At 43.1% G+C, this 19,549-nt stretch overlaps 4 protein-coding genes across 4 annotated transcripts; 3 read left to right on the plus strand and 1 right to left on the minus strand.

Moving 5' to 3' along the window:
• Positions 1 to 1,164: 1,164 nt before the first annotated feature.
• On the plus strand, positions 1,165 to 6,001 carry LOC135641566 (respiratory burst oxidase homolog protein B-like). Its single transcript, XM_065157010.1, has 11 exons — positions 1,165 to 2,008; positions 2,180 to 2,339; positions 2,442 to 2,490; positions 2,613 to 2,726; positions 2,839 to 3,270; positions 3,356 to 3,742; positions 3,845 to 4,056; positions 4,139 to 4,241; positions 4,401 to 4,471; positions 4,722 to 5,284; positions 5,538 to 6,001. The coding sequence occupies exons 1-11, from the start codon at positions 1,405 to 1,407 to the stop codon at positions 5,645 to 5,647; spliced, it is 2,805 nt and encodes a 934-aa protein (XP_065013082.1). The 5' UTR covers positions 1,165 to 1,404; the 3' UTR covers positions 5,648 to 6,001.
• Positions 6,002 to 7,385: 1,384 nt separating this feature from the next.
• Positions 7,386 to 8,571, plus strand: LOC103987965 (uncharacterized). The gene has a single exon (XM_009406443.3). The coding sequence runs from the start codon at positions 7,737 to 7,739 to the stop codon at positions 8,391 to 8,393; it is 657 nt and encodes a 218-aa protein (XP_009404718.2). The 5' UTR covers positions 7,386 to 7,736; the 3' UTR covers positions 8,394 to 8,571.
• Positions 8,572 to 13,073: 4,502 nt separating this feature from the next.
• On the plus strand, positions 13,074 to 17,560 carry LOC103987966 (uncharacterized). Its single transcript, XM_009406444.3, has 3 exons — positions 13,074 to 14,276; positions 14,371 to 14,493; positions 15,937 to 17,560. The coding sequence occupies exons 1-3, from the start codon at positions 13,821 to 13,823 to the stop codon at positions 17,227 to 17,229; spliced, it is 1,872 nt and encodes a 623-aa protein (XP_009404719.2). The 5' UTR covers positions 13,074 to 13,820; the 3' UTR covers positions 17,230 to 17,560.
• Positions 17,484 to 18,990, minus strand: LOC135641766 (uncharacterized). Its single transcript, XM_065157462.1, has one exon. The coding sequence runs from the start codon at positions 18,391 to 18,393 to the stop codon at positions 17,827 to 17,829; it is 567 nt and encodes a 188-aa protein (XP_065013534.1). The 5' UTR covers positions 18,394 to 18,990; the 3' UTR covers positions 17,484 to 17,826.
• Between the last annotated feature and the right edge of the window lie 559 nt (positions 18,991 to 19,549).

Here is a 19,549-nt window from a genome sequence, read left to right on the forward strand (position 1 = left end):
AAAAATTTACTAAGGGATAATTTTGATAATCCAACAAAAATAATAAAGTAAAAAAATACCTTAAAAAGATGTTTCTAAATCATAAAACATGAAACTACTAAATAAGAAAAGCCTAAAGCAAATAATTAGATTTTTTATTATACATCTGACTTTAAAGTTTAGACACTTGACCGTTTAAACAGAATATATCAAACTTTATTTTACTGACGTGGGATTATACAGGACTTGTCAGATAATGCCGGAAAACTGTGACCGGCTTTCACTTAATAATCTCTCACGTTTCTTTCGCATGCACAAAATAATTAATGAGTCGTCCTCAATCTCTCTCTCTCGCGAGCGCGCACACACACACTGCTTCTTTGCACAACCTCGAGCCTCGTGCGTGCAGTGCATGTCACTCCTCACTGTCGGCTGGACATTAGTTAGGATGTCATCTGCGAGACCGAGTCTTAGATGTATTAAACGACAAGATAGGTGTAGTTCCTCATTGTCGTCACACAGAACAACAAGATGTGTGTTGTTGTTCCTCATTAGAAACCCTCAACATTGACTTGTAATGCTGCGAAAGCAACAACTGATGTCTAAGAAAACTCTCCCCGGAGGGGGCGGGGAGGGAGGGATTATTAGCTCGTCTCTCGCCATGCAGTCGTTTTCTGCCACCCGATGGATGCTTGCACTCCACATGATCGACGAAATGCATCGCCACTGCGGCAGCCACCGACACACATTTCTTTAGCAAACCCAACTCATCTGCGCCAGCCAAGCCATCATCGATTTGGTTGACTGAATGATATCAGTCGCGACCTACTCACTCGAACAAGACGAGAAGAGATCGATCGCATGTGCTGCCCACGTCCTTTTGCCATCGCCAGCCACAGATCTCCCGATTTATGTCTCCGATCGCTTCGTCACCGCAACGAAACCTTTTAGCAGGAGTAAAAAGGAACCCTCGTTTTCCGACCCGCAACTGTACCACTCGTTGGAATGCTTATTTGGACTTTTTTTTTACCGCGGTTGGACCCTTTTACTTCAACATCGTTGTTCATCAGCATGTTTCTTAGCACATAAGAGTGCATTAAATATCCTAGTCCCGCGGGTCCCACTTGATTGGAGAGAGCCACATGGGATATGAATTCTTTGGACATGCATGTTCGAAACGCGGAACGCGGAGGGTTATATTCCCAACCACCTCGTCGGAAAGCTGCATTACTCCCGGTTTGCTCCTCCCGCACCACCGCTACTTGTTTTTGGATCAGTCCCCAAAAATGAAACCAAAAGCGTACTTCTTCTCCCCCTTCGTCGTCCTTTGATGCCTCTCTCGGTTTGGCTAAATCTTTAGTGCCAGTTTTTTTGTTTTTATTGGAGTCGGATCGGAGATTTGGAAGCTCAGATCTCAAATCGGGGATGAAGAAGACGGGATCGAACGAAGAGGGAACAGGCAGCGAAAGCCCAATGGACTCTATCAGCGCGCAGACCGCCGGTGGCATAAGCTTCAGTGGTCCCTTGACCGGGCCGCTCGGGGACAAGAACGGCGCCCGATGCAGCGTCCCGGACTCGCCGTCCTCCGCGGCGACGGCGAAGGGGACGGAGGAGGAGGACGGGACGTACGTGGAGATCACCCTGGACGTGCGCGACGACGCGGTGGCGGTGCACAGCGTGAAGGCGGCGGGTGGCGGCGGAGACGGGGAGGGGGACCCGGAGGTGGCGGCGCTGGCGCGGGAGCTGGAGAGGCGGTCGGCGGCCGCGGCGTTCGGATCGTCGGTCATGCGCACGGCGTCGTTGAAGTTCCGGCAGGTGTCGCAGGAGATCCGGCGGCTGGCGTCGTTCGGTCGGCGCAGCGGGGTGGGGAAGCTCGATCGGACCAGGTCTGCCGCAGCCCACGCCCTCAAGGGCCTCAAGTTCATCAGCAGGGCCGACGGTGCCGCCGGATGGGCTGCTGTCGAGCGCCGCTTCGACGAGCTCGCCGTCGATGGCAACCTCCACCGATCTCGCTTCGCTCAGTGCATCGGTTTGTTCCCTTTCGTTTCCCCTCTTCAGCCTCCACCACTTCTTCAATTTTTCCTGATTCTCCTTTTTATTTTTTCGTTTTTTTGTTACTTAATTTCTTGTTTCCTTGGAGCGAAAACATCATACATTTTTATGATATTAGATTTAAAATCGACAACAATGGGATTGACAGGGATGAAGGAGTCGAAGGATTTCGCAGGAGAGCTGTTCGATGCATTGTCCAGAAGAAGACACATCAGAGGGGATAAGGTCACAAAGGCTGAGCTGAGAGAGTTTTGGGATCAGATTGCGGACCAGAGCTTCGATTCCAGACTCCAAACCTTCTTCGACATGTAAAAACTAGATTAATTATACGTTCTGTTCCTTTGCAATTTGAATAAGAGATTAGAATTCGGAATAAGTTCGCGGTCATTAATTTGGCATCCCATAAACAGGGTGGATAAGAACGCGGATGGAAGAATCACAGAAGAAGAAGTCCGAAAGGTAATCGAGCTCGAGATTCAGTACTCTGTAGTGAAGACGAGCAGATTGGCGTCTTAATTATCACTTAATTTTGGCACATCATACTAGTATTCGTGCTCAGCAAACACATGGTTGGCAAACAGATCATCTCGCTGAGCGCTTCGGCCAATAATCTCTCCAACATTCAAGAGCAGGCGGAGGAGTACGCCGCGCTTATCATGGAGGAACTGGACCCGGAAAATGTCGGCTACATTGAGGTAAGAGAAGTCTTGTTGGTGCGCTGGAGAAATTGCTTGGCAGAGTTGGGTCGTGTGGACTTCGGCGATCTGAGCCTCGCGGGTAACTAAGTGACGGTGATCGTGGCCTCAGATATACAACCTGGAGATGCTGCTGCTGCAGGCGCCGGCCTACTCCGCGCAGATCGGCACCACCAACAGCCGGAACCTGAGCCAGATGCTGAGCCAGAAGCTGAGGCCGACGCGGGAGCCCAACCCACTGGTGCGGTGGTACCACGAGGCGCGCTACTTCCTGGAGGACCACTGGAAGCGGGCGTGGGTGATGGCGCTGTGGCTGGGCGTCTGCGCCGGCCTCTTCGCGTGGAAGTTTGTCCAGTACCGGCGCCGCGCTGTGTTCCATGTCATGGGCTACTGCGTCTGCGTCGCCAAGGGCGGCGCCGAGACGCTCAAGTTCAACATGGCCCTCATCCTCCTCCCTGTCTGCCGCAACACCATCACCTGCCTCCGCACCAAGACCAGGCTCGGCAAGGTCCTGCCCTTCGACGACAACCTCAATTTCCACAAGGTACACAACTGTAAGCCCCGTGGCCTGCGTCTCTTGGGACTCCAACCTCATTTCCTCCTCCTGTGTCGTTGGCTGCGTGACACAGGTGATTGCAGTGGGCGTGGCTATTGGCGTTGGGCTACATGCCATCTCGCACTTGACCTGCGACTTCCCGCGCCTTCTTCATGCGACGGACCAAGAGTACGTGCCCATGAAGCGTTTCTTCGGCGACACCCGGCCCGACGACTACTGGTGGTTCGTGAAGGGCACGGAGGGGTGGACCGGGGTGGTGATGGTCGTCCTGATGGCCATCGCCTTCACGCTGGCCTCCCCCTGGTTCCGCCGCAACCGGCTCAACCTGCCCACGCCCTTGAAACGGCTCACCGGGTTCAACGCTTTCTGGTACTCCCACCACCTCTTCGTCGTCGTCTACATCCTCCTCATCATCCACGGCACCTTCCTCTACCTCACCAAGAAATGGTACAAGAAGACGGTACGTACTCAGAACCATCGCGCACATACATGATGCAGCTTTGCCCTTCCTCTTCCTCCGTCACTGATCGACCACGACGCTGTCCATGTTTACTCGCACCAGACGTGGATGTACTTGGCGATCCCGGTCATTCTCTACGGCAGCGAACGATTGATCCGAGCGCTCCGATCGAGCGTAAGGGCGGTCAAGATCTTGAAAGTGGCGGTCTACCCAGGCAACGTCTTGACTCTTCAAATGTCCAAGCCTCAGGGCTTCAAGTGCAGAAGCGGCCAATACATCTTCGTCAACTGTGCCGCTGTTTCCCCCTTCCAATGGTAATTACCCACATTTAATTGCTTGTTACCTTGCCATGATGATTCAACGTTCTTACCAATAGAGAAAAATAATTGAGAACAGGCACCCATTCTCCATCACGTCGGCTCCGCAAGATGATTACATCAGTGTTCATATACGGACGCTGGGTGACTGGACCAGGCAGCTCAAAGCTGTTTTCTCGGAGGTATATTTCTCTGCGGCTTGTGTCTGTCAACTCTGTGGTAAAGTGGATTCGGCACGATTAAGCTCGTTAATTAGTGGTTTGGCAAATATTTTACATGAACCAGGGTACCATCTTCTTTTTCTTTGGGCTCCAAGATAAACGTGGATTTGGTGTGTGTAGGTATGTCAGCCACCGACGAGCGGGCAAAGCGGTCTTCTCAGATCCGACCACGAGAGCCGCAGCAGCCTCGCGTAAGTTCAAATTGAATTATTCTTCCATGGCATGATGTTAGGAACGGTAGGAGGCTTTGCCTGCCGTCCCCTCGTTATCCAAACAATCTTATCGTAACCATTAGGAGGATGATGCTTATAATATCTCACACGAGTCTCACTATAACTAATCAATATCAGACCCAAAACTTGCACACGCCAATTGCAACCGCACCACTTCACGTAGAAAATGTTCTCATCTGCCTCCCCTAACGAGTTAGTGAACAAACAGCTTCCCGAGGGTGCTGATTGATGGTCCGTATGGTGCGCCCGCCCAAGAATACAAGAAGTACGAGGTGGTGCTGCTGGTGGGGCTGGGCATCGGCGCCACCCCCTTCATCAGCATCGTGAAGGACATCGTCAACAACATGAAGCAATTGGACCCCGACGAGGAGTCGTCTGACGATGGCAGGTCGGAAGAGGATGGCAGCGGCGGCGGCAGCAGCAGCCACCAGAGGAAGCTGACATCGTCGCCGTCCTCGTCGTTCAGGACGAGGAGGGCCTACTTCTACTGGGTGACGCGGGAGCAGGGTTCGTTCGAGTGGTTCCGTGGGGTGATGAACGAGGTGGCGGAGGCGGACAAGAAGGGGGTGATCGAGCTGCACAACTTCTGCACCAGCGTGTACGAGGAGGGCGACGCCCGGTCGGCCCTCATCGTGATGCTGCAGTCGCTGAACCACGCCAAGCACGGGGTGGACATCGTGTCGGGGACCCGCGTCAAGTCCCACTTCGCCCGCCCCAACTGGCGCAACGTCTACAAGCGCATCGCGCTCAACCACCGCGACCAACGAATCGGTGCGTTCCTTCTCAACATCCTCCGTTACATCTATAACTACATGCATACATATCATTACGCCCAAAAAATTTAGCGTTATATGCCATTTTCCATCACAACAGTTCGATGATTGCACCTTACAGAGTATAATCATGATAAGCATGTGCGTCTGTGTCATTGCCCATGTAATTAAGACGCATGTGGGGCAGTTGCTATAAACTATCTAGCAGAAACAACATTGTCTGTCTTAGTATTGGTTCGTCGTCCTCGCAGGTGTATTCTACTGTGGAGCCCCGACCCTGACTAAAGAGTTGCGCCAGCTAGCCACGGATTTCTCGAGGAAGACAAGCACCAAGTTCGACTTCCACAAGGAGAACTTCTAATAGTCACCCGTTCCCCATGTCAGTAATATCATCCGTCGTCACACAGTCACCGTACACCACCTTCCTGCCTTTTGTACAGTTGTTTGCCTACTGGTTCCACCTCCAGAAAACAATCCCAAGAGTTCATCACCACGACAACTGCAAAAACACCAGAGATCGTAGGATGAGATATTTTAATGATAGTACTTAATCGGACTACTTGTTGACTTATTTATTTATTTATTTTTATTTTGCCCGGTTGTACGTACTTGGCATCGGTAGCATCAAGTTATTGTGATGTGTAACAAAGACACGTATCCTATGTGCATCAAATTATTGTATTTTCATATGCATGAATGTGACAAGTGTTCTTAAGCACCACGACTTTAATTCAAAGCCCGGTGGTCCGAAGGAAGTACGCATCCAATTAGAATAGTCATAGTGGTGATCAAGGTCGAATCGAATAAGGGCGTTGATTCCACTCAGGACTCCCACATATATCCTTATCCATCATCAAAAGACGATATCAACAAAATTATTTTTTGCTAAAACATAATTTCATACTGTTTGTTATATGGGTTCGAACTAAAGATATATGAAGTTTGCTATTTTGATCATGCCTACGCCCACAGGATAAAGCGATCGGAACCGTCGGCCCATTGGCCCAAATCTGAAAAGAAAGAAAGTGAGCCCATTCAATTTGGTCGAATTTGAAATTACTGAGAGCAAAAAAAGAAATCCTAAATAATTTAAGCTACATCATCTTCATCCATCATTATAAGCACAAGCCTGCGCCTTTAATGGCGAAATCAGACATAGAACACAACAACACATCAAACCAATGAAAGCTGCTTTGGTGGTTGGTTCTATCAGTTCATGCTTCACTTCTTCGGGTCGAAAATAAATATAACATTTCGAAATTAAGATTTATTTATAGGGGTATGATGAATACATAATTATTAACTTAAACTTAAATATTTTTGAGTCAATAATTCAGACTTAATGAAAATAATATATCGATTATCCCATTTAATCGACTCATAATAATAAATTACAGAACCGACTAAATAATACTAAATATCAAATTACTAATGGCACCCATTAAGTATACATGGATTGTATGATATAGATGTGTCTTTTTCCCTTTTTTTTCTGATATGAACACGTTGGCCAGAGTGACGATGAGGTCCACAGACTTGTCATCGCTGTCGTCGTCTCATCAGACCGATAAAAAGAAGAGGAGAAGAGTGCCTAAAAAAAGATGCCATCTGCCTCTGAAGCTTTTGAACACTTAAAATAAGACTTTGTCTAGGGTTGTGGTCACATCCCCACTTTATTTCAAAGGGTAGGGGGAGGGGAAGAAGGAGCAGTAGTAAGTATTGAGGTCCCCTCGTGCAGTGTATTGGGTGCATAAAGCTTCACATCCGGGTTTTACTTATCTTGGGCTACTCCAAACTTCTCGATGTGTTCTCAGTGGTCAAACACCCTATTTTGAATCAACAATGGGTGGCGTTTGACCTGCTCCTGACCTGACTCACCAACAAGTACCGGTAGGTGTCCGAGTTGAATCCAATCCGTCGTCAGAAATATGCCTTTCTGAGTTCATGTTAGCTCGTGAGTCCATTCTCGTCTTCATCACGTGAATCGAGACACAGAGAAGAAGGCAAAACCAAAGGGCGCCGGTTGAAAGCAGGAGGAGGAGGAGGAGAGGGAGATAGAGACTTTGGAGAGGTCGGTCAAAGCGTCAAACCTGCCACCAAACCCCGACGAGCGGTCCTAAAGAACAAAAGCCTACTGTGGCAAAGCGAAAAAGATGTGGAACCGTGCACAGTCTCCGGTCAGACAGCCAAAACAAAAAGCTATTCCCACATCTCACGCGTCCTCCCCTCGTGCCCACAAAAAACGATGCCCAAATCTGCCTTGTATAAATCCCTCCTCCCCTCTGATCTCATCCTCATCATCCCCTCACACTGTTCGTCCAGTCTCCTCTCTTCTCGTCTCTCTTCTCTTACTCCATTGAAGCACGCAGGCTATCCTTTTTCGGTGGGTTGTGTCAGTCGTGTTGCATCGATACAGCGTGCGTACGAGGAGAAAGATCGTAGCTGCGTAGATGCGGTGGAAGTCGCTCGATCTGCAGATGATCCCATGGTGCTTCCACGTGGTGGGCTTGGCGTGCCGGCCGGCGGCCTCCAGCCGGACTAGCCCGACTCCTCCGGTCCAGGCGGAAGGGGTCCGGCTCATCGGCAGCGACGGCCGGGTCAGGGTGTACCACAGACCAGTGGCGGCGGCGGAGCTCATGAAGGAGCACCCCTGCCACCTCGTCTGCCGCTCTGACGCCTTCTTTATCGGCCAGAAGGTCCCGCCGCTCGCTGCCGGCGACCAGCTCCAGCCCGGCCACTCCTACTTCCTCCTCCCCTCCCACTTCTTCCACTCCGTCCTCTCCTTCGTCACCCTCGCCACCTCCCTCCTCGCCCCCAGCGGCGCCGGGAAGCGTGCTCTCCTCAGGCCCTTCGACATCCAGAAGACGGCGTCGGGGACGCTTCAGATCAGAGTCGCCGATGAATTCCTCAAAGAAGAGAGCCGCGACGGTACCAGCAGACTCGTCACCACAGAGGCGTTGGAGAAGGAATACAGGACGTTGGTGAGGTGCAGATCGAGTCAGTGGAAGCCGAAGCTGGAGACTATTAGGGAGTCCGAGATGAGAAGCAGAGGAATCAACCCATTCGGTGGCTTCAAGAGGAGGAAGAAGAAGAAGGGTAGTCTTTGAGTTTGGCAGTAGCAGCAGCAGCTAACTCTCCTGTGTTTGTAAAAATGAAATAAAAACATAAAAAAAAAACCAGATTTTTTTTTCTTTTCTTTTCTTTCTTTTGTACTACAAAAAAAATGTCTTGTAAATTGTAAAAATGCTTGATTAACTGCACATCATGATAGAAGACAATTCAACATGCATGCTTTGTAGATCTTGATATCTTTTGATTAATCAACCATGTTTGGATCTGGTTTCTCATGATAATAAATCATATAATTCACATGCACATACAATAAGGTAATATGGTGTCACAGAAGATGGGTGGGTTATTGATTGGACAAGGCAATGAATCATATCTGTTAGCATTTCAGGTGTGTCATCACATGAAACTTGAAGTGAATATGATTAAGCTTGTTATGGTTATATAAATGAGATTTATCTAATTTATAGGAAAGCTTCCTCTTGAGGCTTTCTTTACCTTCATATAGTCAACTCCCACTTGTTTGGAGGATTCTTTTGAGCCAAAATTTGTTTTTGTTCCCTAATTATGTATACGATAGTCATATTATAGAAAAATGATAAAAGATCTCAATCGATATCTTCGTAACGTCGGTAGAATTCGAAAAGAAAATATTTTTTTAAATATTTATATAATAAAAAATATAATAAAATAGATAAAAGGTAGATATGAAGATAGATTAATGAGTTCAAATTCTATTTTACTTTATTTATATTCTAATCCTATTTCAAGAAAGCATCTAAGGGATTACGATAATAGTTCTCTCGTAACATCGATTTTCATATACGAAAGATGTCTTAAGATTAATACGAGAAATCAAGATGTTGAACGAAACCAAAATTAGTTGCATGAGTCGAACTCGAATCAAGTCGTACTACTATAAAAAAAAGAAGAAAAAAAAAAACACCGGCAGTCACCTAATTATCATCCTTCGTATAGTGTCAAAAATCAATGTGACATTTGGTGAAAGGAGGAGTTGTTGGCGGTGCGGCAGTGCGCACCTCACCCACTAAAGAATTGCTACCAGTGGGACTCCAACGAGGAGTATTCTCACTCCAACTCGGGAGACGATCAAATAAAAGTCAAAGTTGGTGATCTTAATCTCGACACGCATTAGGTTAGATTTGGATGGAGATGATATCCGTCACCGTCTTCGATTGTATAGTGTGACGATCGATAATTGACGACATCCAACGCTCTCGAGTAGTAAGTAGAAGAAGATGTGTGATCGGACGTTAATGTATGTCGATCCCATTTCAAGAAAGCATCAAAGAGATTACAATAGTTCTTCTTTCGCGACATCGATCATTATCTTCCTTCTTGTATGAAACGAAGGATATCTTGAGATCGACACGAGAGATTAAGATGTTGGACGAGACCAAAGGGTCGAATTCGAACCAAGCCTGACTGCTAAACCAAAAATAAAATCACGGACAGTCACCTCATTATCATCCTTCATGTCAATTATAATTTCAGTAAAATTGATGTGAAAGGAAAGGATAAATCGAGATTGATTGGGATTCTTCGAGTTTTGTGAATGAATAGATCCGGCCCAACACTGTTTCGAATTGGCCCATGTCATTCCCCATGCAATTGTTCACACTTACGTAGAATTCATGGCGATCACGCATATAATTTTTTTTTAAATATTATATATATATATGTATATATGTATATATATATGTATATATGTATATATATATGTATATATGTATATATATATATGTATATATGTATATATATATGTATATATGTATATATATATGTATATATGTATATATATATGTATATATATATATATATATATATATATATATATATATATATATATATTTTTTTTTTTTTTTTTTCTAACCCTCTTTATTTTAGTTAGAGAGTAACTCAAGAATACTCCAAATATGTCCTTATATTCCTACCAATACATAGAGTTGCATATGATTTCAAAACCATGAAATCGTCCTAAGACACTTTCTTCATGAATCTAAAAATACTTATAAACCCCATTATGTAATGCTAAAAATTGCACCAACAAAAATGTACATCTTCTTTTAGTAAGATATAATTTAAGTGTTGGAATATTAGTTTAAACTTTATGATTTGATAAGATTTTGACTTGAAAATTTTAGTTAAGATATGAGTTTTTGTCATAGTTCAAATCAAAATCAATACTATATGGATCAAGGCTAATGTAATGCTTTGGATACAACAACGAGAAGAATCGAAGAGAAATGAGATAGCCTCGTAGAGATGTAGACATTCAAGATCTTACATCTTCGAGATAAGGGAGAGAGAGAGAGAGAGAGAGAGAGAGAGAGAGAGAGAGTTGATATGAGTTTTTAAATTTAAAATTTATTTATTCTTCTTTCATCCTTTTTATCTTGATGCACACCCAAACTCGACATATCTCTTCATTGGTTTGAGTGAGATTTGATGGAATGTGGTCCTCGACATGAGAAGTACCCTTCGATCGATGCCAAGCTGTTCCAATTAGGTGAGGCTGACAATCCATTGGACCTATTTTGATTTATGTTGATGGATTATAACATTAAGGTAAACTATTACTTCAAACCAAGACCTGTCTTGTCTTTTGTAGATATCACGTATCCCGCTTCATTAGGCATATATTTGGATCATATCCTATCAAAAACATATATTCTTAGTCGGTTCGTAATATTATATTCCTTAAATTAATTAGTCAATGACATGAAGATGTGAAAGATGATATAGAGTCTATTGTGTGTGTTGGATGCTCAATGATTGTTGTCTTATATATAGATTATTAGAGGTAAAATAAAACATACACTACCGTTAATCTTCTTATTTATTGTCCATATAAACAAGAGGCAACTTGATTCGATTCGAAGTCGAGATTAATATAAAAGTCGAAGATGTTTTCGATGTCAATCCTAAAAATATTTGAGAGGAGAAAGACAAAGGATAATGCTTCTAAAAAAATTAAAAAAAAAAATTAAATCTATCGTGAATCTCTTTTTATAACAAAATCTAACGTCGAATTTGTGTGTTCGAAGAAGATAGGAATAATCAAAATTCAGAGTCAAGAAAAAATTAGAAAAATATTCTTCGTAAAATACCAATGAATTAATGTTTTTGCCCTTGTCAATTACTACTATACATCAATTCATTGCAATAAATCATCGGAGAGAGAGAAAGAGAAAAGAAAAAAAACTTAGAATTCATGAATGATCTCACCATCACCGCTGCTGCCACCACCACCACCACCACCGTCACCATCATGCACACTAACTCGACAGTTCCTTGCCACCTCGAGAATTGACCGGTGGACAAGTGTGTTTTTGGCCTCGTCGACGTTGGTGATAAGCTGACCATTAGTGTGCAACGTGAAGTGGGGATAGGAGTGCTTCCTCGGTGCAACTCCCCCCATGTGTAGTAATAGCCGCCTCATACCTATCGACACCACCAAAACTCCTTCGCTCTCTTGTCGTTGCATCACATCTCATCCTTTGCAAAACTACAACGGTTTGGTCGCTGAAAGATGTTTGTTTTGGACTTAAAACAAGATGATGACATGATATTAGCTTGTCTCTCATACCTAAATCTTATCATTAAAAATGATTCTCTTATTTTTTTTCTTTGACATTTTTTGCTTTTTTTTTTTGTTCTTGTTCTTGTTGTCGTGCTTTGATGGCTCCGAGTCGATTAGGTTTGATCGATAACCACCATACGATGTTATTCGATGTGGACACAAAGGTAGCAGACAAAGTAGAGAGTTATTACCTACACTAATAATTCTCATTTTTTATTTCTTTTTTCTTCGCAATCACACACCTTCCTATCCGATAATTATTGTGGAACAAAGACTATATGTCAAAAGGAATAATTCAAAGAATTAATAATAGAATACAACAACGATAATTAATTATTTGAAATCGACGACACGAATCTTCTACTATCACTAACTCAAAGAATTAATAATAAAATATAATGATAATTAATTATTTGAAATCGACTATACAAATCTTCTATCATCGTTGATTCAGAAAATTAATAATAAATAATTATTATTATTAATTTAAAATCGATTGCATGAATCTTCTACGGTCATTAATGAGATCCAAAAAGAGACATTAATTAGCTAAGAATATTTAATTTTTTTATTTATAATTTTTATTAAAATATTCTTTGATAAAATAATTTTTTTGATAATAGAAAAGCAAAATATAAAATATAATTTTGTAAAACTAATATAAAGTCCGATGTAAATCTTGTTGTATATTCTCTCAATGTAAGAACAATAGAATTATCTTATATTTTTCTAGATTTACTAGTGAGAAATTTTGGAAGCACTAAGAAATAGAGATATATTAAGATATTTATAGAATAATCAAATCTTAATTCTCTATCAATTTTTTTTTTATGTTTGAGTTCATTATCCTTCAAGAATCCAAAATTATTTACCAATCCAACAACACTTGCTTATCAATCTTCTAAAGAATAATTAATATCATGGTCTTCCAATATTTAATGGTAAAGAGCTTCTAAAGAATAATAAAGAACTGAAACAATCATCAATATCATGGTCTTCCATATTTACTCCTAAGTTGACAACAAGGTAGCAATGGACTTGCATGATCATAGACTCTCTCTCTCTCTCTCTCTAAGCATCACTGTTTGGAAAGGAATCAAAATGTCATCACCATTGCCAAAAAAAAAAAACTCTATTTTAATGACAAAGGAACTGTCAATAAATTCCCCTGCAACTCTATTTTAATTGCATCTTCTTCCTCCCCTCCTCCTGTTTGTAATCGAAGGATAGCGAGGGGTTCGAGGAGTCGAATCGGCCTCCATCCGTGTGCGCTCCCTCTCTCTCTCTCTCCCCCTTCGTCCGGTAGTCCCTTCTCCTTTCCGGAATCGTCTTTAAGAAGCCGAGCCTTCACCTGCTTCCCCCATGTCATCAGCCGCTGCGCTGTAGCAAAAGGCGACGCGAGGAGAAAGCGAAAGAATGTTGGTTGTCGTGTCTCTTTGGCGGGAATCGAAGGTTTCCTGATCCAAAGATGCCATCTTTAACAGTTCTTGAGGGTTCTTCGCAGGACTCGAGGTCTCGCCCTTTGATCAAACCCCGCCCTTTATCCTGGTTGTAATCCTTCGCCCAAGAAGTTATATATATAAATATATAACTCGTCCAAGAGGTGAAGATCCTGAGCCTTCGGTCGCTTGACATCCCTGTTGAAAGATCATTGGCTTATCATTCCACCTTGAGATTTTCTTGAAAGAACCCATTTTGCCGTCGCAGAAATGCTTATCCTGAGTTAAAGAAGCCTTCTTTACTTGTGCCAACTTCGCCTTGCCTTCGTAACTCCCATCTCTGCTGTTCCTGCAACTGGAAGATCCTACAAAACCTGGGCTTTGTATGTTGTTTCTGAGGGAAGCAGAATCGCTTATGCAGAATGCCGAGGCATAATTCAGGTGGGAACAAATTCCTCCATGGACATTGCAACATCCGAAAGCGAGTCTGCTCATCGCCTTCGTCGGCATCCTTTGCTTCGAAGAATCACCGCATTAAGAGGGATATCTTTGTCCCAAAGAAGGGGCCTTCAACCACACCGGTTCCCTGTTGGAGGTTGCGTGCTCTATCGCCACATTCGGCCGCAGGGTTTTCTGAAGCATCCCGTCACCAGAAAATCCAAGATGTTGTCAAAGATACCCGAGCATCAGTGTCAGCTCGGAAGCTGGGCAATGCTCTTTGGGAACTGAACAATACAGCTTCACCGAGGATTCCTAAAGATTTACAGGAGAGAAGGTTGATGACAGAGATCAACACCAGAGACAGGACATCAGGGTCATCCATGGCTGGTCGTTTGCTTCATCGGTTATCCGATTCGGCGCACAATCCAATCTCAGAAGTGAGTATGTGATTCCTCAATTTGTGTGTCAGCTTCTATGAAGTTCTGTTCATCCATTCTTTTGGTCATATGTCTTTGATTGGTTGTTCTGTAGTTGTGTAATCGATCACGAACAAGTGGTCACAGGAGAATGCTGCCACTGGTTCATCATAAGTTTCATTGCCGGGACAAGATTCATGCAGCTGTGGATTCTCAGAGCAAGGGCAGCTTAATGGAGGTAAGCTGACTCTTGTCGTCACTTCTTTTACTTGCAGCTAGTTGTTTCCATCTCATTGTTTTGATTGGTATATTGTACTTGTGGTTGATAAGCAGTTAATAGGAGATCATACACACAAAATTGAATTTTTCTTGGTTATCGAGATCTTAAGAAGCAGAATCCTATTGACCTTTTCTATCGAACACAAACTTGGGAGGTCAAAGAGCTCTTTGTTAGGAGAAAACAGAGAGGAATTGGTGCATTGAGTTGTTTAAAGTGCAATCTATAGTTGATCGAAGATTTCACGAGTATCATTATGGTTGCATAAACAACACCAAGACATGGCAGGGATCTTGGAGGCGGCTAATTGTTGTTTAGCTGATGTACTTGACTAGTTTAAGTAACACAGTGGTAAGAAAGTTGAGTAATTCTTATAGTCTGAATTCCAAATTCTATTGGACAACACTCAACCTGCTTTATCTTCAACAAGACACACATTTCAGACCATTATGACTAATCAATTTTAGACTCATTTGCATTGGTGCATAAAAATCCAATAAACAAAACATTTCAATTCATATGATTCAATAATTATTGCATGAACAAGTCTTAATCAAATGGTTGGATAGTATTCTAATTTCCCCTCGTAAAATGATTGTGAAAATACCTGTCTAACAAATGTCCAGTTGTCTTCATCAAGATCTAAGATAGGTAACAGAAAGCTCGGTAGCAGGAATAAAATGCCTAAAAGATGTCATGGCTGGCTTAAGTTCTTTTGGAGGTTATTCCAATCTTAAGCTGCAAATTCCAATTTTTTAGGAGCAATATCGGATTCCATGATCTTGGAGTACCTTGAGAATAAGAGAGCAACAGCGTTAAATGGCTCCTCCCAGTTTTCTTTTCCTTTCTTCTTTGCAACTCTTGATGCATGTAGACATCTCATGGATAGCATAATCCACCATAAATAGGAAGCAGTTGTTTTGTATTTGCTATGTGATCAATTTCTGCACAACTTGGTAATTGGAAACTATTCTTGTGCAATTTGGAGGTAGATTTACTACTTTAATGTGTAAAAGGTGTTTCTTTCCCTGTTGTGAAAGCTTTGCTTGATGATACTAACCGGAGAACTTTTTTGATTATAGCAGTGATGATCGATGACTACTAGATTAGTAAAAAATGGATCTGTAAAAGATCAATAGAAATTTGCTGATGGGTGTAAAGTAATCTGGTGTTAACTCTCCAAATTTAATGTCAAATTTCTAGATATCATTTAAGCTTATTCAATCAACTACCATCCTTCCAAGATTTTAGGATGGGAAGGTACTGCTTTGCTAAAGAGTTGAAGTAACCCCTCATCTTCAACAATTTGCCTACATAATGCAATCCAAAACTAATGTTTTCGCATTATCTCTTACTTTCCCTTCCTTTGCTGCATGCTAATTGGCATGCTTTTATTTGTCGCAGAACGAAGCATGTTTTCAAGGCCGGGCACCAAGAAGTTCACTTGTAGGAAGCAAGAATTGTTTGAAGGACTTGCAAAATGGTTTGGTGACATCAAAAGAGCTTGTGAAGATATTGATCCGTTTCGGTGGGATAGGGAAGCAGCAAACATCAGCAATCTCTCTTGCTACAGCCCTTTACTGCGAGCTAGATCAGGCACTCGTGCAGGTTGTTCAGCTTATCCAAGCGAAAAATTCTGATCACGGTGAGAATAGCCATCTAGTGAGGCAGTTTGTTGAAGAAAAGGAAGCGTGGAATGGCAAAAAACAGGAAGGGATCAGAGTTGCAGTTCAATCCATGATTGAGGAAGTCAAGAACGAAAAGAAGTTGAGAAGAAAAGCAGAGAGGATGAATGAAAAGCTCATAATGGAGATGGCACAGATGAAAGCTTCGCTGGCGAATGCAGGTAAAGAACTTGAAAGCGAGAGAAGAACAAGAGAAATGATTGAACAAGTCTGCAGTGAAATGCTAAGGGGAATTGGTGACAACAAAACTGAAGTAGAGGAAATGAAAAGAGAGTCTGCCAAGATACGAGAAGAGTTGCAGAAGGAGAGAGAAATGCTTCAACTTGCTGATGAATGGCGTGAGGAAAGAGTTCAGATGAAGCTCTCTGAAGCCAAACATCAATTCGAAGAGAAAAATGCAGCCGTTGACCAATTGAGATTTGAGCTTGAAGCATTTCTTGCAGCTACGGGAAGAGAGGATCTTGTGAATGCGCAACGGGATGCTGCAGATAGCTTGGACAGTGATTGCCAAAGACGAATGGTTCATCCAAGCAGAAGCAACATGGCGACTTATCCAACGATGGACAGAAGAGTTGCTGGTGAAGAAGAGGATCAAGAAGAGAGCGATGGAACAGACTCGGAAGACAGTGACCTGCATACGCTTGAGCTCAATGTGAACAACAACAATAATGGCTACAGCTGGAGATATGCTTCTGCAGCCACTGGAGATGAAAGCAAACTAGCTTCAACCAAGGAAAAGTATCAGAGGAGCCCAAAATGTGAAGTATATGGCAGTGCCATTTTTCCAGAGAGAGTCATGACAGAAGGAATTAAAGAAAGCATTGTGAGAAGCTTTCAGAATTTGAATGGTTATATGGATGAAAGAAAACCAGTTGACCCAAGTGATAGGCTGGAGCAAAATGTGGAGAAACACAAATCCGTAGAGATACTGGGCAACCAGAACATAGCTAGTTCTACAATTCTTCCACATGGTGTACCGAGCTCAACAAGACGTAAACAACGACCAAAATAAAGGTGATCAAGTCTCTGTAGGATCAAAAGTTGCTGAGATGGTCAAAGCGATCAGGAAGAACAAATCCAAGACAACTGCAGGTAGCTCCCATTCAGTAATTCTTTTGGTAACATACTCCCCTTCCATCATTTCTGCAATGTCAACGTAGCAGATAAGCTCCTGACTCTTTGTGCCTTCAAGAATGAGCTTTTAGCATCACAGACATGAGAGATCACTTCCTGACAGCCCAGTGGTGGATGTAATGATAAGGCATGCATGAACACAACCATCTTATATCGAACTATATGTTACAACTCTTACACTATGTTGATAAAATGATTTGTTTTATGAATCTTTTCTTCTTCTGCAATGGTTGAAACTACTGGTGTGTCATACTACAAAGAACAGAGTGTCCTAGTTGACATAGCATCTTTAGATCATAGTACAAAGCATTCTCCCACCCATATACTATCTTGTATGATCTTTCCGGTGTTACAGTTGTATGAGAAAGAATGACTGATAACTTAATGTAATAGTAAAAATATGGAGCACAGATCCAAATAGCATTATTTATGCAGTTCCACACTCGAGCCAATTCTGATACCTTTGTTGGTGCTCTTACACGCTCCTCTGCAACATCTCCTGATACCGCTTGAAGGATTCCAGCTTCTGCAGCCTCATCTGCCTGTGAAATCTCCTAATGAACACGTCCGCTACGTGGTCGATCTCGTCCTCCAGACTGAACTCAGAGCCATCCTCCCTGGAGTTCCTGACGAGATCAACGACGGATCCAGTGGTGTTCACAAGCTCCTCATCATCTTCGTCCTCCACGTCGAAGAGAGAATGCCTCAGATCTGGATAGTTATCGTCGTCGTCATAGTACGAAGGTTCCGCGCTCGTTGGACTCGGCAGGGCTTCGTTCTTAGCAGCATCGTAGAGCACGATCGCCTTGTTCTGTTCCTCGGCGGAATGGGCACCTCCTTCACCTCTCTCTTGGCCCATCAGCGCATGGATCTTGTGGTTGATTGCCTTCATCAGGACCTTCTTGTTATGAAGCAGCCCCAGGACCAGGAGCCTGGTCTTCAGGGCACTGGTTTTGCTCTTCACCGCCATCGACTTGGCCTTCACCATGGCCACCACAACGGAGTATATCCGCTTCAAGGCGGAGGAAGCCCGGATCTTCATCTTTGGACGGCTGAGGACGTGTAGAACCCACGGCAGGAGATGCGAACAAAGTTGTGGACGAAGGATCGATCAGTGGACAAAGTGGCAATGTGCTGGCATGAAATGTTGATCTAGAAAGAGCGATTTGGGAGGAAATGAATTGTAGAGAGTTGAGATCGGTTCTCAGCAACAGAAGCGACAGAGCCGAACACGAGGAACTCAAAGTGACCGCTGTTGCATGGGCTTTGTCTGGTGGGATATCATGGGTATATATATACACATACAACACTGCAGGATAGCTTGATTGGGACTTGACGAGGGAAACTTAATGGCTAAGTAGTGAGCACAATGCATAGGCAGGAAAGTGAAAGCTAAAGTAGGAAGCAAAAGTGGGAGAAAGCAACCATTGCATGTGAAGGAAAATATTCCTTTGGAGTACAGTTGTGTTGGTCTCTCTCCTTTTGGAGTATAGTAGGAATTGTTGGGTGGATAGAGGGAGGAGATGGGTGTAGCAAAATTAAGGCTTTGGTGCTTTAGTATGCCTCCACACAAGTATTCCAAAGCCCCATGTGTTTGCCATTTTCCTTCTCCAACGTTTCTTTGCTTTCTCGGTGCAGAGATGACTGTAATGTTTCTGTGTAAGGGTTGTCTCTTTTGTGACTCCACACCATATCTGTAATGGAGAAACTTTTGATATAGACACATTATTAGTCCTCCACATTATATATAATGGTTCAAGCTTGCCTAAATGCTTTTGAATCTTTAGTGTTTAGGGGCCAGTGATGTTTGAACATCCCGACTCAATTAAAGTTTTGAAGCATATAAAAAATTTGATGAGGTTGAACTAGATGCTCGAATGCTCGCTCGTTCGATGACTAAAGGTTGCTTGAACGCTTGTTTTGTGATCAATCTATCGAGATTTGATGGATTTCTCCGTATGATACATTTGGCCCTTAAATCATTGAAAAAAAAAAATTTAATAAATTAGTAATTAGCCTTAATTATTATGACATGATAATTTTTTATATTAGGTTTAATCAAAAAAATATTTTACCATACAAAAAAAAAATTCTCTAACCTTTCATACGGGGCGAAATATTGTTTTGATTTTTTATTTTAGACTAATATGATGATGACCCAATTGTTGATTGAGAGCAGTAATGTTGTTGAATTGATG

The sequence above is a fragment of the Musa acuminata genome, chromosome BXJ3-6 (genome assembly GCF_036884655.1).
Source record: "Musa acuminata AAA Group cultivar baxijiao chromosome BXJ3-6, Cavendish_Baxijiao_AAA, whole genome shotgun sequence".
Taxonomy (NCBI): Eukaryota; Viridiplantae; Streptophyta; class Magnoliopsida; order Zingiberales; family Musaceae; genus Musa; species Musa acuminata.